Source organism: Pongo abelii, chromosome 9 (genome assembly GCF_028885655.2).
Source record: "Pongo abelii isolate AG06213 chromosome 9, NHGRI_mPonAbe1-v2.0_pri, whole genome shotgun sequence".
NCBI lineage: Eukaryota > Metazoa > Chordata > Mammalia > Primates > Hominidae > Pongo > Pongo abelii.
Window position 1 is genome coordinate 110,672,720 of NC_071994.2, and position 27,756 is coordinate 110,700,475.

The 27,756-nt window shown below is 39.4% G+C and overlaps 1 protein-coding gene across 1 annotated transcript in view; it reads right to left on the reverse strand.

The window, feature by feature from the left end:
* The window catches only part of ALKBH8 (alkB homolog 8, tRNA methyltransferase), a 61,800-nt gene extending 50,367 nt beyond the window's left edge, over positions 1-11,433 (reverse strand). Inside the window, exons 1-3 of the mRNA XM_002822424.6 lie at positions 11,312-11,433; positions 6,450-6,584; positions 2,455-2,692 (exon numbers count right to left, since the gene is read on the reverse strand). Coding sequence (XP_002822470.3) covers positions 2,455-2,692; positions 6,450-6,584; positions 11,312-11,314 — 376 coding nt within the window. The 5' untranslated portion in view covers positions 11,315-11,433. The remainder of the gene's footprint in view (positions 1-2,454; positions 2,693-6,449; positions 6,585-11,311) is intronic.
* Between the last annotated feature and the right edge of the window lie 16,323 nt (positions 11,434-27,756).

The window sequence follows — 27,756 nt, forward strand, 5'->3', positions numbered from 1 at the left end:
ACCTCCATTAAAAAGTCAGATAGTCTAAATAATGAATACAAGAATTTAAATACTCATTTTTGCTCTTAGGTTCTTGATAGAAAATATAATAGAAAAATGTAAAATAAAATACAACTTTCTAAAGAAATACAAAATATCATTTATGAAGAATTATTTAGCAGAATTTAAAATAATTTAAGTTCCTGTGTCCTTCAAAGTTTCAGATAGGTATAGCTCTAGAAGGAAAAGAAAAAAGAATCTGCTATTAAACAAAGGGAATAGTGTATTCACATTTATTGTTAGAGATCTGATCATTCATGTTATACACATGATTTCTGAAGCTTTTCTGCCGGACAGTTTTCTGCCAGGCAGATTAAATCTTTGAATTATTTAATTCACAAAAATAGCAACTATTTACTAGATCCTATTAATAACATTTCAGAAACATGAATAGTAAATCATTTGCTAAATACATACCACTGCCTACTATGTGCCAGACATTATATTATGTATTCAAATTACATAAGGAAAACTTTGGAAAGAATTCCTTAAAGACAAGTAATTTACAGTGCAAGTAATTTGGATTTAGTTTCCGAAATATGTTTTTTTAAAAAGAATTAAAAATATCTCTTCTATTTGTTATTCAGTGCTGCCTGGTAGCAGATATCTAAACAAGCATTAAACTATTTGTGACAGCTGGGCGCGGTGGCTCACGCTTATAATCCCAGCACTTTGGAAGGCCGAGGCGGGCGGATCACGAGGTCAGGAGATTGAGACCATCCTGGCTAACACTGTAAAACCCCATCTCTACTAAAAATACAAAAAAATTAGCCGGGCGTGGTGGCGGGCACCTGTAGTACCAGCTTCTCGGGAGGCTGAGGTAGGAGAACGGTGTGAACCCGGGAGGTGGAGCTTGCAGTGAGCTGAGATCATGCCACTGTACTCCAGCCTGGGTGAAAGAGTGGGACTCTGTCTCAAAAAAAAAAAAAAAAAAAAAACTATTTGTGACATACTTCTGTTCTCAATTAAAAATTACTTTCAAGGTTATAAATGTGATTGCCAAAGCCTTAAAAGTACATATGGATCTAATGAAGAATTTCAAATAAAGAGCACTCCAAAACTTACTTTGTGCAATTTCTTACTGAGTATATTCACCATGGAGGACGGGGGTAAACCCAATGACTATTTTGTGATTAAAACTTACTCCTCAGCCATTCAGTTTTCAAAAACTGACCAGAAACATGTAAAACATGAGGATAATCTAGTTTCCAAAATATGTAAAGCTTAAGTCAGATTTAAAATTAAATGCATATGAGCACTGAGAAATATGGTTTCTAAAATATATCTTTAAAAGAGTCTGTAAAAGTTTTCCTTTGAGTCTTATTTTACAAAAACATAAATTTGAGCAGATTATAGTCACCTACCCACTCCTAGGATATCTAAAACAGGGCTCTTTTATTGCCTAAATAGGTGGCAAATGAATATATGATTAGACGTTTAAATCTAAGTTCATCTCAATACATCTCATTACCATGGGGCAGAAGTAATAATTCCTGTACAATTCTGTAAATCAGTATATAAAGCTATACTTATTTAATTAAATTATTCAGTTCCTCAATCAGACTATCCAGTGGCTATTGAACTGGACAGCACAGACAGGAACATTTCTACCATCACAGGAAGTTCTACTGGACAGTACCACCATAAAGTTTTAGGAATCAGCCGGGCGCGGTGGCTCACGCCTGTAATCCCAGCACTTTGGGAGGCCGAGGTGGGCGGATTACGAGGTCAGGAGTTCGAGGCCAGACTGGCCAACACGGTGAAACCCTGTCTCTACTAAAAATACAAAAATTAGCCGGGCATGGTGGCACATGCCTGTAATCCCAGCTACTTGGGAGGCTGAGAATTGCTTGAACCCGGGAGGTGGAGGTTGCAGTGAGCTGAGATTGCACCATTGCACTCCAGCCTGGGCAACAAGAGCAAAACTCCATCTCAAAAAAAATAAATAAATAAATAAAAATAAAGTTTTAGGAATCTTTGGTAGCTACAGGTGTTCCGCTATAAATATGAAGATTGGTACATGATCGTTTGGATCACAATTCATTCTTAAATGATTAATTCAAAGCTCCTGGGTAGATATGTGAAATAAACTGGTAATCCACACCCTCATTATTAAATTTTGAAAAACACAATTAGGCAGGAGAGTTCCAAAATAAGCCATGTGCCTAATAAATATATTGTTGATTGGTGGGACCAGCTTTGTAAAGGCAGGTTGTATCTTATTCACCTCTGTACTGTCAACTACTTGTCCCATGCCTGGCACAAATAGGTGCTTAAAGAATGTTTGTTAAAGTAAAAGGAGCTGCTAACCTGCATCCTCATTTTGTTTCACAATAACTGAACCTCCCAACTTAAGTCTATGAAAAGAAAACACACAGAAGAATCATTTTTTAAAAGATAATTGTATGATAATACCTTTTTCCACAAAATTCAAATACAGAATGATCTTTTGTCCTAAATCATCCACTACTTCTTTTCCATTGAGGGTAACATAGGCTCTCTTAGATTCTTCTGTAGTTCTGTATCTTGCAAATGAGTAGGGCTTGTTAGGTGGCATTAAGAGAGCATCCACCAGTCCACATTTCTCTAAAACCGGGAGCAGCTGGTTCCGACTCATACCATTACCCAAACCACCATTGGCAACAACCAGGCTCTTAAAAAACAAACAAACAAACAAAAGGAAAGTAACATGAGCAACTGATACCAACCCATTTGTTTTAAAATAAGATTTTTTTAAAAATAAGATTTCTACAAAGATGTAATTAAGAAAAAAAAAGCATTTCCTTGTAGTGGTTGTTTGGTTTGCTAATTTCATACAAAGTATGTAAACCAATTTACTAAAAATTTGGGGAATAAAAAGGACTCCTATATTGTAAATTGTATTGTTTAAATAGCCAATTTCACAAAATATTCATTTCTAAATGACCATAAATGCAAATTAAAACATGACTATTATTCAGAAATATAAATTTAACATAATGAAAGAGGTGGAGAGGAGAAAGCACAGTTACATAATACTTGCTTTTTTGCAAGACTGTTCTATAAGCTTTTATCTACTTAATCCTCATTAACATAATCTTCACAACATATTGAATTTATTTGGGTAATATCGGCCCCATTTCATAGAAGATCTGACAAATTAGGTTAAGGTGGTGATTAGGGGTGGGTTTAAATCTATTTCTGTCTGTTTCCAGGATCCACACTTTTAATATAACCATTATATAATGTTTACTAAAAATTAAAAGTAAAGGTACTATTACCTCAAAGAAATTTAGCTTCTATTGAACATAATTAGGAAAAAATTTTCCTCTAAGGAAATTCAGACTAATTTCACAATGAAAACTTTTTCCTTTGTAAGTTTCACGATTACTTCCTGCTGTTTGCATAGTCCTGCACTAAACTTTATTCAAGGAAATTTTGCAGGGATGAAAGAGGAGTCTCTTATTTTTATTCTGATGTTCATGGCCTAGCACCCATATAGTCTCTATACTTAACCATTCTATACAATGTAAAGATTTTTAATTTATGTTCTATGACTTCTAAAAACATTTCAATAAAACAAAAGAAAGCCATGGATGGCCTACTCTCATCAATTTCTTCATTTATACCAGGTGTTGGTGAAGTTTTTCTGAGAAGAGGTAGATAGTAAATATTTTAGGCTTGGCAGGCCATAAAAATTTCTGTCAGATAGTCTTAGTATTATTTTTTAACACTTTAAGAATGTAAATCTCATTATTTTGGTCACAACCCTGATTTGGTCTAAGGACAGTAGTTTGCCAACCCTTAATTTATACTAAGGTCAGTGATAGTACATAGTGTATTGGTTTATTACACAAAATAAGAATACCTAGAACTTTGTTTGAAAAGGATATAAAAGAATTATTATGAAACTGGACAATAAGGAAAGTAAAACTGTTTTGTCATGGGACAGCCAGTACTTTGTATGTATGTAAGCATACACATACCTAATAAACAAGCCCACTAATACAATACTATATGATAGGAAGTAAAACGAAGTCTCAGATGGCTTGCCCTGGACCTCACTTAATGAGGTTTATTAATTAAAATACCAAAATAACTTGGTTATATGTGGCCATAGTTGCAAAAACATTTCCATATTCCTAAATCTATGGAAGAGCAAAGGTTTCATTGGTGTTGAGGGTCCACTACCCCATCTAGGAATGGAAGATGATAAAGTATGACTTCAGGAATACTAGAAGTCCTCAAAGATGCCGTCTGAGTGTTTTGTGGGCAACTCTAAAGGTAAACCACACAAAAACAAGTACAATAGAAGAGGAGAGGAACTTATTTTCCATTAAATGTGAGATACATATAATTAAATGTCATAACTAAATGTAGCATAATTAATGCAATAATTAAATGGAACTACTATTTTATTTATAATTGTTCATCTAAGCAATTTTCTAAATAAGAAGGAGTATGGTACGAAGTAGAGAATGTGAATTTTTTTTAAGTTATCTTTGGTCCTGACAATTTGAGGATCACTGCTCTAGAAAAATCTATAATGCCGTAAATTTGTACAAAGGAGCCTAAAATTATAATACATCTGATATGGTTTGGCGGTGTCCCCACCCAAATCTCATCTTGAATTTTAGCTCCCATAATTCCCACATTTTGTGGGACGGACACAGTGGGAAATAATTGAATCATGGGGGCCATTTCCCTTATAACGTTCTCGTGGTAGTGAATAAGTCTCATGAGATCTGATGGTTTTATAAGGGGTTTCCCCTTTCACTTGGCTCTCATTCTCTCTTGCCTGCTGCCATGTAAGCCAGGCCTTTCACCTTCTGCCATGATTGTGAGGCCTCCCCGGCCACGTGGAACTGTGGGTCCATTATACTGCTTTCTCTTTAAAAAATTACCCAGTCTTGGGTATGTCTTTATCAGCAGCATGAGAACAGACTAATACAATACCATTAAAACAACATTTGCTCTCCCCTGGAAAGATAAAATATAATTAGAGGTCCATCTACAATTTTATTCTTTTCCTTTAAGAATATGGAGAAAAAAGAAAGCCTAAATAAAATGCTACTTTGGAAGCCATGAAGGACATCAAAGCTTCTAGAGATCCTAAAGAAAAGGCAGACCCAACCAGAAACAAGCTTCAGAGGGGTTAAAGAAATGGAGCCTATTTTTTTTTTCTGGCTACTTCTCTTCATGAACCCTATAAGGAAAGGAACACAAGTCACTCCTGGAAAGAGATGAGAGCAGTGTATGTCAGTTTAATCTTCTGAATGTCTCACAGCCTCAGTGGCTCTTGACTGAAACAGTAAAGTGTATGCAAACATATTAATTCTAATCTATTATCTATTTCATCCTTGCTATAGGAATATGGCTTAAATTCTCTGAAGACATTAATATTTAACTCCAAGTATGGGCCTTTTACCTCCTAAATTCAAATGTGCCTCAACAGACTGCTCATTCTTAAGCTATGATGTTGTACAGAAAACAGCATAGTAAGCATTAAGGCAAGAGTATTGGTCTGAGAGTCGAGAGGCCTAAGTTTTAATCCCTGCTCCACCTTCTCAATTGTATGTCTGCCCCTCAATTAAATGATATCTAAAGCTTACTTTCTACTTTTATTCTATAACTTTATAAGCCAAAAAGATAAGAACTCCTTATATTCACGTAGTAGTTTAATGTCCAGTAAGTACAATTAGATTCTCTAGAATCTAACAATCTAATGGGGTTAAAAAGGTATGCAATACTATGCCCTGCTTAAAAATGAAGAAAGCTGAGGTTAGAGGATACTACTACTCATGTCCAGAAAAGCTAAGAGTTAAACTGAGTTCTCCTAATTCATAACCCAGGAAATCTCACGATCCTCACATTTATCATCTCATTTAATTACTGTCCACAGATAATGAAAAAACTTTGTTAATAAGGTCTAATAAAATAAAAATGTTTAATAGCACATAATCAAAATACTTTATAAAACAGGTAAGGTTGGGAAGAGAAGAACGAGGGCTGTAGTAGGATATGGAAGATCTAGCTTTAAGTTTCTATTAGCTACTTACTAGCTTATATCAATGGAGACATATCATAACCTCTCAGAACTTTAGTTTTCTCACCTATCTCATAAGGACTTCTAGAGAATTAAATATAATACTGAATATAAGTATGCTTAGGAAACTGAGAAACTTGCACAGTATTATTATTAATATATAACTACAACCTCTTCTAGTTCAAACAACAAAATAAATAGAAATGCAAACTATAGGCTATGGACCAAAATAGAAAGTTAGCAGTTCATATCATATGTACCTCTTATATGGATGTAACACATGACTGAACAATTACAGCCTTAGGCAATTATTAGCAAATATTAATATAATACATTAACATGTCAATACATTTACATTCAAATAATAATTATAGTTTTAGGTCACCTGAGTGGCATAGGATACTGTCTCAATGCCTTCATGTCTCAGCAAAGTATGCTTGGCTTTAATCTGTTTCCTTAAGAACTTCTTCTCAGTTTTACTGAGTTTGTAATTACTTCGATGGTTGCTATCCATAGCAAACTGTAAAAAAAAAAAGACAGTAAAAAATGTCAACCTTAAGTCCTGAAGGAACAATTATAATGATGTTATTCATACACTGTATAGTTTATCAATATTTCTCTGTGACAATTTTTTAAAAATGCTTCATTTACCTTGCACCAACTAAGAGAAGTGAGAACAGATACATAAAAAATGAACGAATATCTAAGAACATCTAATAGCATAGCTCTGATGGTTCTAAAAAACGTTCCAATGTGGTAGCTCCATTAAGTGTGCTATTTTACTCACAGGTGATGAATCCTTTACTTATGAAGTCCTAAGTAAAATGTGCCATACACAAATTTCACAACTATAACGTAAACCAAGGCAAGGAGCAGGCAAGGGAGCGGTGTGGGGCGAAATAACACACAAAAAATTAGCAGAATATACAGTATGATTCCATTTACATAAAGGTCAAAATTAAAAAGTAAGCCATATATTATTTAGAAATACATACATAGCAGTGCCAAAAAAAAAGCAAGGAAATTATAAACACAAAATTCAGGAGACAGCTATTTCTGTGGGTGAGAGGAAAGGAAATTAACATGAAAGTGACACATAGGAGCATCAAAGGTATTTCTTCAGCTACATGGTAGGTGTAGGTGTTTGTTTTACTATTTTAAAAACCGTATGTGTCATATATTTTATATCTGTAATTTTTTAAATAACAGAATCCCAAAGAGGTCTCTATAATCACACCATCCAAATCAGCACCCAATATTATGCTTTATCACACTTTATCACAGTAGTCTTTTATTTTGTTCACAAAATGTAACATAATTTGTGATGATTCATCTGTTAGTTTAACTCCTCCATCATGATATAAATCCCAAGAGAGCAGGAATGCCAGCATATAGTAGTTGCTCAATAAATATTTGATGGTAGGGCTAAATGAATAATAAATGAGTGAATACACACAGTCTCAGCACCCTGCAGCATGCAACCATAATAAAGTACACAGTTTATGCTTTCAACAAGTTTGTAACTTAGTTGTGGAAAACAAACACTAAACAATAAGACTATGACACATCTTTATATAATTTAATGCTGATGGTACAGTCTTTAGGTATGACATGAATTAGAGACAAAAATAAGATGGATGTGGGCTGGGAGCAGTGACTCACACCTGTAATCTTTGGGAGGCCAAGGCAGGCAGATCGCTTGAGGTCAGGAGTTCAAGACCAGCCTGGTCAACATGATGAAACTCTGTCTCTACTAAAAGTACAAAAAATTAGCCAGGTGTGGTGGTGGGCACCTATAGTCCCAACTACTTGGGAGGCTGAGGCAGGAGAATCGCTTGAACCCAGGAGGCAGAGGTTGCAGTGAGCCAAGATCATGCTACTACACTCTAGCCTGGCAACAGAGTGAAATTCCATCTCAAAAAAAAAAAAAAAAAAAAAAAGATGTATGTAAACTGGAAAAGTTGGGAAGGCCCCAAAACAGGAGATTTGTGCCATGTACTGAAGGATAAGAATACTATAGAATCAAATAAAAAGGAAGGTATTCAGTGAGGCAGTAAAGAGCAGAAGCTAAAACCAAAATGGACATGTTTGGCCAAGACACCAAGATGTAGGCATAATTTTTTTAGACCAGTCCCACTCTCTGCGGACTTTAAAGTCTTCAAAGTCAACCAAATAAGTAAATTTGGGGGTTAAATAAAATCTTATTTATCTTATTTCACATAAAATCATAAACAGTCAAAATTCTAATTACTAATCTTTAGTATAGAAGACAAATGCCAAGTCTCTTAAAATGCCAGCAGTCCAGCTTCCTAGTACAGGGGGTACATACTAGGAGGTAAGGCCAGTGAGGCAGGCAGGTTAGCTGGCAGCATAGCAGAGAGATGAGAGGTAAAAAAACAAAATAATCCAGCTTGTTAATTAGAAATGCTGGCCTGATCTAGGCTGGGGGCAAAAGAAAGAAGGGAAATAGAGGGAGAGGAGAAAGAAGAAGGGTGAGTGAAAAGTTCAGGCAGAATTGAGAGGCCTCGATGACTACCCAGACATGAGGGAGACAGGAATCAAAGATTACCTGTTAACCAGTTAGAGGCTGAGTGACTAAGAGATGAGTGCTACCACTTCAAAACTGGAAAGTCAGGAGGAGGTTCAGGAAGAGCTGCTCAGTATAGGAGGTAATGAGTCATATTTAGGATATAATATGTTTAAGGTATTGTGAGATACAGAGTTGCAATGTCTGGCTGGCAAGTGACAATATAAAGTGGCTCCTAGGAAACGAACTGAGGTTAAAAAGGTTTAAGAGTCGGTCATCATTAAGGCAGGAAGGGGATAAGTGAATGGACATGTCTAACATTGCATTAATTATAATTATTTGTTTTAGCATCTGTCCCCTTCCACTGAACTGTGTGAGCTTTCTGAAGGCAAGGATTAAATCATACTTTTCTTAGTTACCACAGAGCCTCATTCAGCGCTATGAGGTAATATAATACAGTGTTTAGGAGTCCATGTTCCAGGTTCAAATATCAGCTCAACCACTGATTATTAGCTGTATAATCCTAAATGAGTTGGTTATATATCTCTGTGTTCCAGTTTCTTTATCTAGGAATAGGGATAAAAATAATAGTGCCTATCCCATAGCTTTTTTAGAATTAAATTTATTTATTATTATTTATTTATTACTGTTGATTTTCAGAAGCAGCAGATCAAAATGGCTTAACAAAACAAAGAATATCTGAGGGCCTTCAAAGGAGCTATTCTAGAGCCATTCCATTTCAAGATCTTCATCTATGGAACAGCAACTTTGCAGTATGTCATGGAGAACAAGGGATGACTGCACTACAGAATTCTTTTTAATATTTCACATGAGCAAACACTGCAAAGAAGGAATGAGAAAGAAACGATGCTAAATATATCTTTTTAAAATGTCTGCCACTAAGAGTCCAGCACCAGCAGGTGGAGCCTCATAACCACATTTTTGTCATCCCCTTTCCTTTTTCTCTCCCTCAGTCATGCAATATTATTGCACGTGAAGAAAGACACTAAATGGCTTTGAGGCTCAGTTTTCCTCCATTCCAGTGGCTAGGCAATGTGCTGGCCCAGCATATCTGAGTCATCTCAACAAGGATAGGCTGACACCAGCTGCTGAGGTCTGGAGGTGCCCCCTTCTGACAAAGCCACTTCCCTGGCCAGAGTTTCCACTAATGCACAGATACTTGGATGCTCCTTGTGACATTATTGGAGTGAAGTCACTATTAACTATGATACTAGCCATGCTGAGTCCGGTCCAGCCAGCTCCAGCCTAAGCATACTCTCTGTGGGATAATGAAAGTTTGGAGATTATGCATGCTCTGCTACTTGCTTGTTAGTAAGTTTAAAGCCAATATATCCTACTAGATACTGCCCTACGTGGTAATAGTAGTATGTACATCACGCCCTCCTTGAATAATAGAGAGCCTATTATGAAACAAGCAGTATAGACAAATGTTCCTATACTTATATGTTAAAAAAAATGCAAAAACCGCGATTACTTTTGCACAACCTAATAATTAATAGCAAAGATTAGAAAGAATCTAACTTCCTATCAAACGAGGCCCAATTTTAAAGTACAGCACCGGTATACAGAGTTTACATATAAATCTTTAGAACACATAAGAAATTGGTGATATGGGTTGCCTCCAGGGAAGGAAAATGGATCGATGAGTAAAGAAATGAAAGGGAGCTTTCTTCTTTCATGACTTTCGAAGTTAGTAGCTATTTAAACTGCATTACCTATTTAAAAAGAAAATAAAGATTTAAAATTTTTAGAAAAAAATTCACCCCATCACTTGTCACGGCACCGTTTTAACTCTTTGAATAACACTTACTACATATTTTCTTACACTCTCATTAATTTGTTTACTGTCTTTCCCCATAACTTAATAAAGTACACTCACTCCATGAAGTAGAGATTTTGTCTCTATTGTTCACCCTGTAGCACCCAGCACTTAAATAGGATTTAGCACCTAGCAGCCACTCAATAACCATTTGTCGAATAAACTTAAATCGACTTTGCTGTCTTAGCTCCTAAATCTCCTCTCCTCCAGAATTCTGAGTTTGGTGGCCTTCTTCAACGTTTTCATTAACACCTAGCATGGACCTCTATCTCTGGAGTTCTCACATTGTATTATAATTGCCTATTTGTGTTAGGCTTCGGCCAGAAAACTGTCATCTATTTAAGGGCACAGACTTGGTGTCTGACATACAACTGACAATAAATATTCGATGAAATCAATCAAAATAACAGGCTGAAGCTACCAGAGGCCCAGGAGTCACAGGGATTGCTCAAATAAGAAGAGCACAGGAAGACTCAGCTGCGCAAGGGATCAGATCATCAGCACTGCCTTTGCATCACTAGATTGTCACCGGTCAGAAAAGCCCTAGAAGCGCCAAGCTAACACGCCCCATGTTGCAACCGTCCTCTCCAACCCCAAAGAAAACAAGATTGACACAGGCACCACGTGAGCACCCGAACTAAACACAAACACGTGCACCCTAAACACTGACAGAACCACCCAACGCAGACATCCTACTGCCCACACTGCACCAAGGGCGCCTCTGGGATCCATTCCCTTTCCCTAGGTTCTCAGCCGTAGCTGGCAAGGCGGATAGAGAAGACCGGAAGAGGCTGAAAAGAGGAAGCGGTGATTTGCAGCCCGTATGCCCGCCAGTAAGAAGTGCCACACACCTCCGCTTCGGCTCAGGCCGGATTCTCACCATGCGGGTGCCTTCTTCTTTGCCAGCCTCTCCACTCTAGCACCAGAACGCCGCAGCGGATACTCGCACGCCACCTCCCCTGGGCGCGGCCATGTTGGAGAAAACTGAACTACATTTCCCATGAGCCCGCGGGACAACGAACAGAGCTCCCACAGTCCTCTTCGCCTCCCAGAGCCCGGGAGTGACCCTTTCTCTACCAAGTGTCTTTGTAAAGTGCTGTCTGTTACACTGAAAATTCACTTGTCTTTTTAGGGGGAGTAGTAATAATTGGTAGTGCAGCTATATTTTTATCTGTTGTTCTCCAAATGGACAAGGTCAAACAGGTTTGGGCCCTTCGGTCTTTCAATAATGTCCCCTGGCACCTTGGATTCTTCGTGCATATTTCCTCCTGAATCTTATTAGAGGTGAGAAAGGAAAATAAATCTTGGTGCCACAAAGTCACTAAGCTAAAAGGAAAAGTCAAGCTAGGAACTGCTTGGGCAAACCTGCCTCCCATTCTATTCAAAGTCATCCTTCTGAGTCATCCCTCTGCTCACTGAGATAAATGCATATCTGATTGCCTCCTTTGGAAAGGCCCATCAGAAACTCAAAAGAATGCAACCATTTGTCTCTCAGCTGTAATACGTATGACCTGGAAGCCCCCTCCTCACTTTGAGTTGGCCCGCCTCTGCTTTGATTTGTCCCTCCTTTCTGGACCAAACCAATGTTCATCTTACATATATTGATTGATGCCTCATGTCTCCCTAAAAATGTATAAAACCAAGCTGTGCTCCGTCCACCTTGGACACATATCATCTGGACCTCCTGAGGCTGTGTCACGGGCGGGCGTCCTTAACTTTGCAAAATAAATTTCCTAAATTGACTGAGACCTGTCTCAGATATTCAGGGTTCACAGAGTTATGGGAGAGGATCCTGGGGTCTGAAGGATGACATTGCATGGGCAGGAGGGAAGGAAGTGAATATGCATGAATGTGCCAGGGGGAATGGTGAGTACCACAGAGTAATAGAAAGATGTGTGGAAGAATGATGAAGGAAGCAAGACAGAATTCTGTAGGCCTACAGAGTGGGAGTTGTGGGGAGGAAGGTTAGAGAAATGAAATGATATGACCAGAGCTTCTTGTGGTAAGTGGGAGGAGAGACTAGAAGATGACTGTTGAAGTGAAAAGTAACGAAATATTAACAAGCCCAGTAGTGGCAGAGGGAAAGAAAAAAGAGTTGGTAACAGATCATAAGTAAAAGACAAAGGAGAGGGTGATGATTAGCAGTTGTTCCTGCTCTGTTATTTGTTATATAAATGTACCATAGTCATTCTACCTGCATTGGTTTATGAGCTATGTGAGTGCAGGGAGGGAAAGGTGTAGGGGAAGAGGAATCACCTTCCCATGTTGTTGATACAATGCCCCCTATCTGCAGGGCACCACAGTGGACTAACAATAAAATAGCTGGCTGGCCAGGAAAAGTGGCAGTGAAAAAAGAGTGCTGTTGAGTGGCGGAATGATTTGTGTGAAGAACAGGTTACAAAGATGAAAGAACAGAAAAGGCAGATAGGCAAGCATTGCAATAGTCTAGGGAAGAAAGGGTGAGACCAAAACTTAATAGTAAAAATGAGGAGGCAAGTGCAAGCTGGAGAGGTCAAATCCACCAGACATTGCAAGCTACGTGAGTATAAGAGGACACACAGGAAATCTCCCCATTGCAATTCTGCTTCTGCACTACTGGATGCTTTCAAAAACACATCCCCATAGAGCTTTCTGCAATGATGGAAATATTTTATAGTTTGAGCTGTCCAACATAATAGACATTAGTTAACGTGTGGTTTTTGAGCATTTCAAATGTGGCTAGTACGACTAAGGAAACGAATCTTGAATGTTTAAATTTTAATTTCAATTAAAATTAAGTAGCCACAAGTGGCTGGTGTCTACCAAACTGGATAACAGTGTAAAATATCCTCTTATATCTTACTGGTCAAATTCAATTACTTCATCTCAGTATTTGTCCTGCTTTAAGGTGTTGAAGCTTTTAAAACTTTTTTTCTACACCTCTCTTTTAATTCTCTTTATACAATCTGATCACTTACTTTCAGAATTTCCCACTAGCTTCTCTCGCTCTGTCCGTAATTAAATATAGGCAATCCCTCAGGTTTTGTGCTTGACTCTTTTCTGTTATTCTAGTCTCTTCCTGTCTGCCCTCCCCAGAGTTATGAAGAGATTTGTGAATCATTCCCTAATCTTTATCTTCAGCCCTGGCTTCTGTTAAAAGAAAAACTTTAGCCAAATTAAATTTAAAGGAGTTTAATTGAGCAATGAACTTTTGATTCGTAAATTGGGCAGCCCCCAGAATCACAGCAGATTTGGAGAGACTCCAGCACAGCCATGTGGTGGAAGAAGATTTATAGACAAAAAAAGAAAAAAAGGAAATGATATACAGAAATCGGAAGTGAGGTACAGAAACAGCTGTTATTGGTTACAGGTTGGAGTTTGCCTTATTTGAACACTGTTCACACAGTTGGCTACATTTGATCGGCCAAAACTCAGTGATTGGCACAGGTGTGGGCTATGGTCGGTTTACTCCTCCACTTGTTCACGATTTACAGAAAAACCTTTAGGCTGAACTTAAATATGTAAGGAGGCAGCTTTAGGCTAAACTTGATTAACACTTCCCTTTAGAAACCAGAGTGGTTTCTAAAGAATATGGGGGCATTGGAGTATGACCTGAAATCAAAACTACAAAACAGCATTTATTTTGTTGAGATTTACTTGATAATTAATAAAACACCAAACAGAGATTAGCTGTTAAGTGATTATTCATTTATCTTCTGCTCCTGAGTTACAAGCCCACATTTCCCATTACCTGCTGTCCATCCCTGTCTCAATATCTCTAGAAAAAGGTGAATACATATACAATTTTGTGTGCCATCCTTTGTATACAGACCCTTATCTTTTCTTGGAATATTGCATAGACCATTTCTTCTAAGGAAGATGATTCCCCAAAAGATTTTCAGGTACACTGAGACCTTGTTTTATTTATTATGTAACCACAATGTCTTCCATAGTCTTGTAATACTAGAAATTTAATAAATGTTGAGCTGAAAGGAATTTTTATTTGAAGATATAATTCATATTCACCTGTGCCAAACACTTTACATGGTGATCTATAATAATTTTTCAAAAGTATGAAATGCTGACCTGTTTCCTTAGTAAAACCTTAGTCTCAACTTCATGAGAGGTGAGTCCTCTTTGTGACTAGTACTGGGGTCAGCAAGATTTTACTATAAAGGACCAGATAATAAATATTTTCAGCTTTGTGGCCAAATATTCTTTGTTTTTATTTTTTTATTTTTATTTTTTGGGATGGAGTCGCACTCTGTCGCCCAGGCTGGAGTGCAGTGGCACAATCTCAGCTCACTCCAACCTCCGCCCCCTGGATTCAAGCGATTCTCCTGCCTCAGCCTCCTGAGTAGATGGGATTACAAGCACGTGCCACCATGCCCAGCTAATTTTTTGTTTTTTGTTTTTTGTTTTTTGTTTTTTTTTTTGAGACGGAGTCTCGCTCTGTCGCCCAGGCTGGAGTGCAGTGGCGCGATCTTGGCTCACTGCAAACTCCGTCTCCCGGGTTCACGCCATTCTCCTTCCTCTACCTCCAGAGTAGCTGGGACTACAGGTGCCTGCCACCACGCCCGGCTGATTTTTTGTATTTTTAATAGAGACAGGGTTTCACCATGTTGGCTAGACTGGTCTTGAACTCCTACCTCAAGTGATCCAGCCACCTTGGCCTTCCAAAGTGTTGGGATTACAGGCGTGAGCCACCGTAGCCAGCCTGTTTTTATTTTTTAACAATCCTTTAAAAACCCTTTAAAAAAAGAAACTTTCTCAGCTCCCGCCGCTTATGCTGGCAGGATTTGGCCAGTGGGCTATAGTTTTTCACCCTCTCGACCCTTCCTGAATTGAGAGCACCATCTCAAAGTAAAGGTAAGATCAGCCCTCCAATTAAGACATTTATTATGAATTATAATAGAATATAAATGAAATATAAGTGAACTTAATCAGATTAACCAACACTGCATTTTAAAGCACTGAAAAATAAAGTTCCAGAAATTAAGGCTAGGAGTAACATACTGAAAGGGGATAACTTCCCTTGTCCCCCTCGCAGGGCGCGCAGTAGGGGAGTGATTCGCTTCTTCGGTGCCCTGCTGCTCCAGTCTCTAGGGGAGCATGCAGACGGGCAGGCTGTGGGGCTCTGACCCCATGGCAGTGTCTAGGGGCGAATGTTTACATCTACTGAAGCTCCAGTGGGCGTGTGTTACAAGGTGTTCTTATAGCTTAGCTGGCCATTAGGTGGCTTGTGTTAGTCAGCTCAATTAGACCCCCTTCCTTATCACGTGGATGAAGGGCTTTCTGTATCCCAGGGTTTCTTGCCTTAGTGTACCAGAAGAATCAGATCACACTGGGCTTGGAGAATGAGTGCAAGGTTTTATTGAGTGGAAGTAGCTCTCAGCAGATGGGGGAGCCAGAGGGAGATTGTTTTCCCCTGGAGTTGGGCGCTCAGTGGCTCAGGCTCTCCTCCAACCGCCGAGGCCAAACTCTGCGTAGTTCTGCCCGTTGAAGGCCTGCTGACCTGCCTGTGTCTGCTGCCTGTGTCTGTTGGTGTGCCCTTCCGCCGGTGTGCTCCCCTGGACGTCCTCTGGACGTCCAGCTGCTTGTGTGTCTGCCTGCTAGGGTCTCGGGGCTTTTATAGACACAAGATGGCATGCCAGGGTGGGCTTGGGAAATGCAACATTTGGATGCAAAGGCAGGAGTGCATTCCCTGGGCACAGGCCTGGGGGTGGAGCCCTCACCAGGGACCCACCCTTCTCCTCCCAGCATTTCCCTGCCTCCCTTCCATATCAATGTCATTTAGAATTGCTTTTAGTTGCCAGTAACAGAAAACTGGGCTGATTGCTTAAACAAATAGTTATCTTTCCTCAAATGACAAGCCAGCCAGACAAGGCAATCACTGGTACTGTTTCTGCTGCTGAAAAATGCCCTCTGTTCTTCTGCTCTGCCATCCTTGATGTATTCACTTGTTATCCTCATTCCTGATGTCTCCTGGTTACAAAGTAGCTGCTACAGCTCCAGACGTCTTGTCCCCATACTGGCATCCCTAATTGGGGGGGGAAAAAAAAAGCAGTTTCTCAGTCTTTTCATCCAGGAAATACAGCTCCCAACGGACTTCTCTTTTTTTTTTTTTTTTTTTTTTTTAAGCACACATGAGTTTCATACTATAGTAGGCAGGATAATGGGCCCCCATAAACACTCACACTCTAATCCCTGGAATTTATGAATATATGGGTGTAGTTAGGTTTGCAGACTTTAAAATAGATTATCCTAGATTTGCCAAGGGCCCAGTCTAATCACACAATTCCTTAAAGGCAAAGCATTTACTCTAGCTATTCCAGCTAGAGAAGTCAGAGTGGTTCCAAGTGTGGATTCCAACACTAGCCAGCTCTGAGATGTAAGGGTCTATGTGCAAGGACATGGAGCGAGGCCTCTGATGAGCTAGGGGCCATCCCATCTGATAACCAACAAGGAAATGGGGACTTCATCCTGCACACACAAGGAACTGTCTTCTGCCAACAACCTGAATAAGTTTGGAAGCAGATCCTTCCAAGGGTATCTTGATAAGAGCCCAGCCAGTTGGCTTCTTGGGATTTTGTCTTTATGAAGTTCAGAACAGACAAGTCAACTGAACCAACCCAAACTTACAACCTACAGAACTGTGAAATAATAAATTTGCATTGCTGTGAACTGCTAAACTTGTGGTAATTTGTTACAGCAGCAATAGAAAACTGCTACACACGCTTACCCCCATATCAAACAGTAGCTAAGGGAAGTAGAATTACCATGACTGCTATAAGGCCAATCATGATTCACTCTGTGGGGCTTGGATGAATTGTGTCCTCCCTGAGATCAAGAGACCTTGACAGACTATGGGCAGGGAATGAGGGGAATAGGTTTCTATTAGCAAGAGAAAGGGGAGACATTCACTGGGTAGACCACTAACAGTGTGTTCCATAAGGGATGGAGCACTTATTTTTGGCCAGATTATCACATTACGAGCTCTCCCCAAACCTATGAGAAAAGGATGCTAAAAGAATGGCCACTCTTCAATTAGCCAGGCATGATGACATGCACCTATAGTCCTAGCTACTCAAGAGGCTAACATGGGAGGATCATTTGAGCACAAGAATTCAAGGTGACAGTGAGCTGTGATTGCACCACTGAACTCCAGCCTGGGCGACAGAGTAATGAGCACTCTCATCAGCTAATAAAGCATCCAAAAGTAGAATTCTTACAGCTATTGTATTCTACTTCATGAGTCTTCAATCAGAAAAAAATTGAAAATGGCCCCAACAGTCCTTGAAAATTGTTACATTTTTACTGTAGTTCCAAACTATGATACTGTTTGACTGCAGTTTCAAACTCAATTCCTATGGTTATGTGGTTTCTAACCGCCCCCTTCTCCCTACAGCCCCTTTCCCCACCATCTGTTTCTGGCTGCTTTCTAGTTTTTCTTCCACTTGTCCCCTGTGGCAACTGTACTAGTTTTGCTTGTTTTTCTACTTATGGTTTTTTTTTTAAGTTTTATTTCTCAGTCTTTCTTCTCATTTACTCTTCTGCTACTTATTTTATCCCTCTTGGAAAAATGACAAATTTGTATCAAGTTTTCTTTCCAAATTTGTGTCTTCTCTGCTGCTTCCCCGGTTGCTGGCTTCTTGAAACTTCAGCAAGAATGCATTATGTAAAACCATTTGATGTTCACTGTGACATTTCAGGACTGAATACATTATTCATGCTATGGTGATAAAAATTCAATGAAAAGTTTGCAGTTTTATAAGTCATATGGTGAAAGTATTCCCTGTACAGTAATTAGAGGCAAAAAGTAACCAAGAAAAAAAACAGAGGAGAAGGAAAAGGGTCAGCCTTTAATTTATAATACAAAACATAAAACTCAGCTTAGAGAATTCATTTATTATTATTATTATTATTAGTTTTTTAATAATATTATAATAATATATTATTTATAATATAATATATAATTATATTATATATTATATTATATAATATAACATAATAATATTAGAATAATATTATATAATAATAATAATAGTTATTATTATTATTATTAGTTCATTTGAAAAGCATACAATTTTAGCTGTGAAGCATTAACCTCCCCCAAATGGTCTATTTATTCTTGAGGCTAAAGGCCTGATTACTTTGCAGAATAGTTTTCTTTTCTACACAGATTTTTTAAATAGATGAGAATAAAGAACTAGCAGGCAACTCAGGGTGCAGGAAAATCTTTGGGGTGGCTAGAGGTGTGGGATTTGTGGATTTTAAAAGGTTATGATAAAATAAAACACAATCTTTTAAAAATGTTTCCCTTAAATGTAGAAGAAAAAAGTATATTTTAAAAATGTATAAACATTTCATTTAAAAATGTCTTGCCACATTGATGGCTTCATTCTATCATTAATTTCTCAAAGACCCAAAGATATTTGCCCAGAGAGGGCAAGCTTCATTATTAACTATATTTGTGATCGCTTCCAATTTGGGGAGTAGACTTCTTGTCAGATCTGATTAGATGGTCTTAGCTGTTAGGTTGGGACTGAGAGCTCATACTAGGAGCATTAATTTTGCTATTTCCTGTTGGTTATTTGTGCTTGAATTATTGTCTTTATTCATCTTCACTGTAGGGAATTCAGAGTTTTCTAACCCACTTGTCCATTTTGCAAAAAATAGTTTTTGGGTTATATAATCCAAATATCCATTTACCAGGCACCACAAAAAATAATGTCTCGCTTAAATCAAAAGAGGGAGGATGCCAGAGGCAGCTCCCCTGCCTGTGAGCTGTCACTCCTCTGCTTTTCTAGAGCACCTCTCATAAAGTCTGTGACATATAACATCAGACATTCACACCTAATGAAGCTTCCAGGATATTAAATGTGAATAGAGATTAATTTGTTTTAGATAAATATATAAATGGAATTTCTAGAATATTCTTCTAAATCCCACAAGCCATACACACTTCACTTTAGAGGCCACTGCATTAGGGCATGTTTCTCAAAGGCTGGTTCTTAGACTACTTGCATCAGAATCCCTGAAGTGCTTGGTTAAGTGGTCTCCAACCCCACTAGACGTAACGAGTCAACTTAAAGCAAATATAAATTTTAATTCTCTGAACCCTACCCTCATGAATGGGACTAGTACCCTTATAAAGGAGAGAAAGAAGTGCGTTTGCTCCTTCTGTCCTTCTGCCATGCAAAGATATAGCAAGAAGATGCCATCTATGAAGAAGAGACCTTTACCAACTGTTTCTGCCCTGATCTTGGACTTCCCAGTCTCCAGAACTGTTTCAAATACATTTCTGTTGCTTAGACTAGGTAATTTATAAGGCATTTGTTATAATAGCAGGAATGGACTAAGAAACATATCATATTGAGAAAAGCTTTGAAAAAATTACTTGAAACAAAAAGTTTAGTGAAGTTGAATGTTTGACCTGGTAATATAGGTGGGCCATGATCTCATATTAACAAATGTTTATCATGCCTGTCATTATTATTTGGGGCTTGTGAGTTTCTGACTTATTTCTTATGTTATCCCTCATATTACACATTCCTCCGTAGTTTTAAATGGTCTTTCAGACCAATGAATATAAATAAATATGGTGAGGTGAGGTGGTTAGCAGTGACTTCACATTAATTGGTTTTAATCAAACCCAAGGAAATTGGGGTGAGGTGAGGTGGTTACACAAGCCTTGGCAAAGAATTCAGGAAACAAAAAATTAGGGACAAATTGTTAAAAACAAAAATCTAGGACCCAAAGAAAATACAAGTTCTTTTCAGTGTAGCAGGCACCTTTGAACAGGAGGTGGCAGCAGTGGAAGCAAGAACTTCTAGAAACAAAGTATCTTGGGGCAAATACCAACACTATTGAAACCACCTTTGCAAAATTATAACTGAGGAAATGATGACAGTGAAAGAAATCAGACCTAACCATCTCTGTCTTGCTTCTAACCTTTAAGCTGTCCTTGTTCATTCCTGGGCACAGGCCAAACTAACTTTGAGAAGGAATTCAGTTCATGGTTTGACTCTGAAACAAAATTGATAACAGCCCTTTCCCAAAAAGACCCCCTTCTTGCCTGGGGACCAGTCTGCCTTTGCTGGACTAACTTAGCTACAAGATTAGAAATTACAGTTTAAGGGTCATACAATCTCTGGTTCCAAGAGTCTGAACCTCCCCAAATTGCTCCTGGGGATAACATCACTATTATAAAACCTAAGATCAGTGCTTGAGATATTTTGCAGACCCTGCACTTGATGGATCAGCTGACACCACCCAGACTGGGAATCTGGCTCAGCCAGTTCTGCCATTACACCCAGGAGCAGAAGACAGCAAGAAAAACTCACTTCAGCCCCCTGTGATTCCATCTCCACCCTGACCAATCAGCACTCCCCACTTCCCAAGCCCTTACCCACCAAATTATTTTTTAAAACTCTGATCCCTGTATGCTCAGGAAGACTGATTTGAGTAGTAATGAAACTCTAGTCTCCGGCACAGCCGGCTCTGGTGAATTACTCTCTCCATTGCAATTCCCCCGTCCTGATAGATCGGCTCTGCTTAGGCAGAGGGAAAGATGAACCCACTGGGCAGTTATACTGTCTCAAAAGCTCCTGAATCACCAAAGGCTTCTGGCTGATAAGGAGGCCTTTAGAGGGTGCCACTTCCCTGCAGTGATGCCAGGCTCCTCCCATTCAGCATCCAAAAGAGGAGTCCAAGTATAAAAATCAAACGTTAGGAGTTTTAAGTAGATGTTACTAAGCCTTAGTAACAAAGAATCTCTCAAAAGTCAGCCCAGTTGATACAAAAAAAAAAAAAAATCAACAAGAATTAACAGAGACACTGAACCACCTTAATAACAATTGAAAGATGAACTAGGATTTAAGCCACAAGTCACAGAACAGAAAAAAAAGCAAATCTGACTGGGAACCAAAGTTGTTGATACAATGGCTAGTGCCAGTGGTCTAGGCTGGGCTTCTGGTTCACCAGTTACTAAGGCAGTAGTGGGAAGCAGACCAGCAGGCCTCCTGGGAGGACGAGGGTCTGGGCTAGGAGGTGTTTGGAAAGTGGAAAACCATCAGGTATTTGGAGGGTAGTCCACTTTCCAGGGCTATATGAAGGTGTCTGTGAAGTAGTTAAAATCTAATGGTATTGTTCGCAAATGTCTGGACCTTCCTTGCCAATTGGCTGTTTAAGTAAATAGTAATGAGGACTGAAACAGGAGTGTCAATTAGGCCCATGAATGATCTTCCCAGTATCTTGAAGAGGTGGGAAAGACTTCGTCATCACAAGAGGAGAGATACTGCAGTAAGAAGTTCACTTCTAATACAATGCCTTACACTCTTGGTTGTGCTTTTTTTTTTTTAATTTAAAGCATGGCTTGATCTCAAGACTATCTAGAACTGCCTGTAGTTCCTCTAGACAAATCTACACCAGGGATGGTGGTTGGAGCCCTAAGTACCTAGGAACAATGAAAGTGGAGAAATGAGGTCAAACTGTATTCATGGAAGAAAAAGCTGAGAACTTTTGTTTGCTTTTCTAAACGAAAACACTTAGATTTGAGAGATCCATTTGCATTTCCTGAGGGGAAATGTGCTCCAGGAGCATTACTTCTATTAGCCATATTTTTTGGGTTTCATAAGCAGGGTTAAGACCAAAATGTATTGGGTTGTCCATCTAGGCCAGAGTCCAGGATCAAGTGAGACTCAGTCATCCTTCTTTTAAGTTATGGGAGATGGTGGTCAGCATGAGATACACAGCAGTGCCTCAGGGCAGCCCTGCTAGGTCCAGACAGCCCTCTTTTATATCAGGATCCAAGCCCATACTCTCCTGTTCAGGTCAGGTTTGGAACAAATGCTTAGCAGAGATGGTCCTGAGGTAGAAGATGACAGGCAAGCAACACCAGAGTACTCCAGTTCTATTTTTTATACAAATGAGACAAGAAAGCCTCCAAGGAAGTCTGATATATGGAAGGTTTTGGGTTTCAGACTTTGATCACCTAGAAGGCCCTAAACCCATGGAATACATGATGAGGACACCTTTTGCTCTCAAAACACTGAAGTAGGGACTGGTCTCCAGACTGAAAGCCATAGAAGTAATAGCCTTCAAAGGACATGGAAAAGCCACAGTCCATGGAAGTGACAGGCTTCAAAGGAAGGCCCAACTCTCAGGTGTACCAGGTTAGAGTTGGGCTATGCCAAACCAAATAAGAAATACTAAGAGAGGTGTGCACATTCAAGAAGCAAGTGCCTACAGGCTAATTTCCCATGCAGACCTGGAGACTGAAATTCCAAAACTCCAATCAGTATATCGAAGAGATATCTGCACTCCCGTGTTTGTTGCAGCACCATTTACAATAGCCAAGATTTGGAAGCAACCTAAGTGCCCATCAAGACATGAATGAACAAAGAAAATGTGGTACATATACACAATGGAGTACTATGCAGCCATAAAAAAGAATGAGATCCTGTCATTTGCAACAACACAGATGGAACTGGAGGTCATTATATTAAGTGAAGTAAGTCAGGCACAGACAAACATCACCTGTCCTCACTTATTTGTGGGAGCTAAAAATTAAAACAATTGAATTCATGGAGTTAGAGAGCAGAGGGAAGGGTAGTAGGGAGCAGGTGGTTAATGGGTAAGACCTAGTATTTGCTAGCGCAACAGGGTGACTATAGTAAAAAAAAAAAAAAATTTAAGTGTTTATTTTAAAATAAAAGAGTATATAATTGGATTGTTTGAAACATAAAGGATAAATGTTTGAGGTGATAGGTACCCTATTTACGGTGATGTGATTATTTCTCATTGCATGCTTGTGTCAAAATATCTCATGTAACCCATAAATACATACACCTACGATGTACCCACAAAAATTAAAAATAAAACAAAAATCCTCCCACCTTAGCCTCCTGAGTAACTGGGACTATAGGTGTGCACCACCATGCCCAGCTAATCTTTTATTTTTTTGTAGACACAGGGTTTCCCTGTGTTGCCCAGGCTGGCCTCAAACTCTGCTCAAGAGATCCTCCCACCTCAGCCTTCCACAGTGCTGAGATTATAGGAATGAGTTCCGGCACCCAGCTGGGCTCTTTCAACTATTTAACTTTTACATTATTATTCAGTTTTCTGTAATTAGGCTAGAAATTCTGTTTGTTTGTTTGTTTGTTTGTTTGAGATGGAGTCTGGCTGTGTTGCCCAGGCTGGAGTGCAGTGGTGTGATCTCAGCTCACTGCAACCTCCGCCTCCCAGGTTCAAGCAATTCCTCTGCCTCAGCTTCCCGAGTAGCTGGGATTACAGGCAGTTGCCACCATACCCAGCTAATTTTTGTATGTTTAGTAGAGACAGAGATTCACCATATTGGTCCAGCTGCTCTCAAACTCCTGACCTCATGATCCGCCTGCCTCAGCCTCCCAAAGTGCTGGGATTACAGGCGTGAGCCACTGCACCCAGCTAGAAATTCTTTGAAGGCCACTGTTGACCTTTGTATCCTATGCTGTAGCATCCAGGACCCACTGCTGCACACAGGTGGTGCTCAATACGTATTTGTTGATTTATTCTGTGTGCTGGTTTAAAAGCAGAGTCATAGGACAGAGCACACTGCATGGGGGTGGAAGTCCTGTCACCTTCCCGCATCTCAATTGCTTCTCTGTAAAATGGGGTAGTTGGACGAAACCATTGATTTTCAAACTGTGCTCCTTTGAGCCTTATTAGGGCTTCTTAGAGATGCCTCAGTAGCCACCAAGCACAGAGGAGTGGGGCACTGGCCTACCCCAAATTTATTGAGAGTGGATCTGCTTTTGTCAGTTTAACATTTTGGGGTTCACAGTAGAAAGTCATGTATAAGGGTTCAGTTGCTAAAATTTTTTCTTTTTTTTTTTTTGAGATGGAGTCTTGCGCTGTCACCCAGGCTAGAGTGCAGTGGCACGATCACGATCTCAGCTCACTGCAAGCTCCGCCTCCCGGGTTCACGCCATTCTCCTGCCTCAGCCTCCCGAGTAGCTGGGACCACAGGCGCCCGCCACCACGCCCGGCTAATTTTTGTATTTTTAGTAGAGACAGGGTTTCACTGTGTTAGCCAGGATGGTCTCAATCTCCTGACCTCATGATCCGCCCGCCTCGGCCTCCCAAAGTGCTGGGATTACAGGCGTGAGCCACTGCGCCCGGCCTAAAATTTTAAAATCGTACCTAAATTGATTATCGCAGAGGTCTCTTTGACAGTAACGTTTGATTTTGTTGTTTCATTGACATTTAAATGATAGTTGTCTTATCTGGTATTGGTCCATCCCATCTAAGAACTGTGCTTCCCAGTACCCTCACCCTCCTCTGGGGACGTCTCCCACTTTTGCATGGATGTTGTTTCTGTCTAACTGCATTCCTCTTTTGTGCTCCTAATCTTAAGTCATCTCAAACATGTAACCTCCTCCCTTCCCTCCAACCTTCATGTGAACTTAATTGGTGTCCTAATTGTTGGGAGAGCCACCTGGGACACCTCCCTTCCTTCACTCAGCTTGAATGCATTCCTGGTTCTTTCTGCATTTGCTCTCCATTGCATTCTTACCTTGTGCTTCTTAGTATTTCTCTTTTGCCTGGCATAGTATTTGGCTCCCCCAACCCAAACTCCAGCCCTGGCCCATGATCACTAAAAAGGATTCCCATGAACACTAAAAAAATTTTGTAGGTGATGTCTATAGACTAACAGCCTAACTAATGGAGAAGAAAAAAGGACAAAAAAAGAAAAGATAAAAGGAGATAAGGAAGGCAAGAGGAACGAAAGAAGGTGTGTGTTTCTTGGCATGGGTGATATGCACTCTTCCTCACTCCTTCTCCAAAGTATATCCCAATTTCCGCTATGTGTGAGGCTGCTTATGACTAACAATCTAGTAAAGGAAAAAAACAGAATAAAACTTGCACTCTCCATTCTTTCTCATCAAGTAGCAGTCAACTGGTACGATTTTGAGAGATAATATCACAGGAAGTTTAGGTCTGGGCTCTCGGTTAGACTGCCTGGAATCTTGCAGCCACTGTCATTGCTAGCTTTGTGACCTTGACCTTGTTATGCCTCAGGTTCTTCATCTGTAGGAAAAGTGGGGGTAATAATATTTTAAGGTCATTATGAGGATGAAATTAGATAATATGGGTACAGTGTTCTAAGACCTGGCACAAAGTAAGGCACTATACATGTTGGCTGTTATTCTAAAAAAAAAAAAAAAGGTTTGCTTTAAGTCTCTTCCTCCATCCTTGAGCGCAACATCATGTTCCCTTGCAGATGAACTGGCCCAGTCCCGTTTGGCCTTACCATGCCTGTCACAGCCTAATAAATGTTGACGGTAAAGGATGGCAAGCTTTGGGGCACTCGATGCTCTTGCTTCTCTCTGTGGAGAGCCTATTAAATGTTCTGACTATTGTGCTAGTAATGCACTAATTTCAGTTAGTCAAAGAAAGGAACTAACTACATTGTAGTCTATTCACAACAGGCCTGTTTAGAAGATTCAGCCTGGGGCAACATATATGTTTTATTATTTTATTGCAAGAATATAATAAAATAGGAAACGAACTTCAGTTGCTGCTTTTACTTGGCTTGTCTGCTAAGTGTGTGGTTCTTAATCAGCTATGTGCATTAGAATCACCTGGGGAAGTTTTCAAAAACCATACAGGTATAGGCCCCATTCCCCAAGGATTCTGATTCACAAGGCCTAGGTGATGTTCTGGCTTGTTTATTTGGAAAACATTTACCCAAGGGATTCTGAGACAGAACTACTGTTCTGGACCCTTTCTTCCCATTCTGCAAAAACCAGCTTCAACTAGAACGTAAAGACCATCTACAGGTTTGACAGCATCCACAAAACGAGATGTGCTAGAAATTTTCTACCAAATTCTCCACTCGCGGAAGAAAATATCTTTAGTTCATGTCCCTAATATTCCATGGAATTATGAATTATGTTTCATTAAGATTGAGCTACTAGCTGCTCTTTAGTGAATTTTTCTGCCATTTTTATGAGAAAAACAACAACAACAACAAAAGCCTTTGCGGGTAATTTTGCAACTTACTTCTCTCACTTGAAGCTGACTCTGCACTGGGATGTTGAGAGTGTGATGGCATTTGTTGCAATTTCTGTTTTTCTCTTGGGTGTTCGTCCTCCTACTTTCTTATTTTAGGATACCTGTCTACTTTCACATATGAAAGACTCGAGTAACTCAGAACTCTGATCTAGAGATAAGAGTGAAATAGAGAACAGGAAAAATATAATTGAATTCTATTTAACTAAAGCACAATTCTTATTTTCATAAAAGTATAGACATTATAAGTAAAAAAAAAAAAAAAAAGGCAAATTTGTTCACCTCCTGGTGCCTCCTGAGCCTCCAAATTTCTCCCTATTATCACTGGCTGCTTCTCTGCCTTTAAAAATTATTGATAATTCTACCATCTACAGTAGTCCCTTCTATACTGGCGCTAAGGAAATACCAGGTAAAGTGATCTGACAAGTAAAAAAGGGACTTTAAAAGGGGACTTTATTTCTCTGTACATTCAACACAATCTCTCATCTCCTTTATTCCCAAGACCATAGAAAACAATCAAGTCAGAGGCTTGTGGGAGCCCCCTATGTCATTTTCATTGAGTTAATATGTGAAGTGCTTAGGATGGTGCCTGGCACATAGTAAGAGCATGTATGTTAGTTATTTTTGTCCCTTTTTATTACCTTCAGGTAATTTTATTATTATATTTGGGCTACAGCCAATTTTTAGGACCTAAACATGTGGAATCTCTCTAGATATGTGTCTTATTTATAGTAGGCACTCAAGAAATCTTATTGAATTGAAGTAAAGGAAGTTAATCCTGGTGAAGTCATAAATAATGTTTTCGAGTTTCAGAGATGCTTCATAGAAGAAATGCCCTTTCGAGAGTAAAAAAGCAAAGAACACGTGCTCTAAGCACAGCTGTTATGGGGAATTTCAAGAGCTGAAAAGTCAAAACTTTCATGGGCACATCGCTCCAGGCTGCTCTATATTGTGATTAGTACACTTCAATACATGATGCCATGAAATGTAAAGCCACAGACTTTTATGTGACCTACATACCTATACTGCATGAGTAACAGGGCACTGTCATGATGTGTCACTGAGCTAAGAGTAGGCATGCTCCTTGGTGGAATATTTTTATTGTGTGTAGGAAATTCTGGGACATACTAAAGAAAAATGGATCATAAACACTCCTTCTAATGGGCTCCCGTCAGAAAGCTGTTCATATCTCTAGTCCACCATGTACTCCTTTGCATTATCTGCTTCCATCACTTTCTTCTACTACCAAGCTGTGAGCTTCTTGAAGGCAGTCTCCACAGTATTTATCTT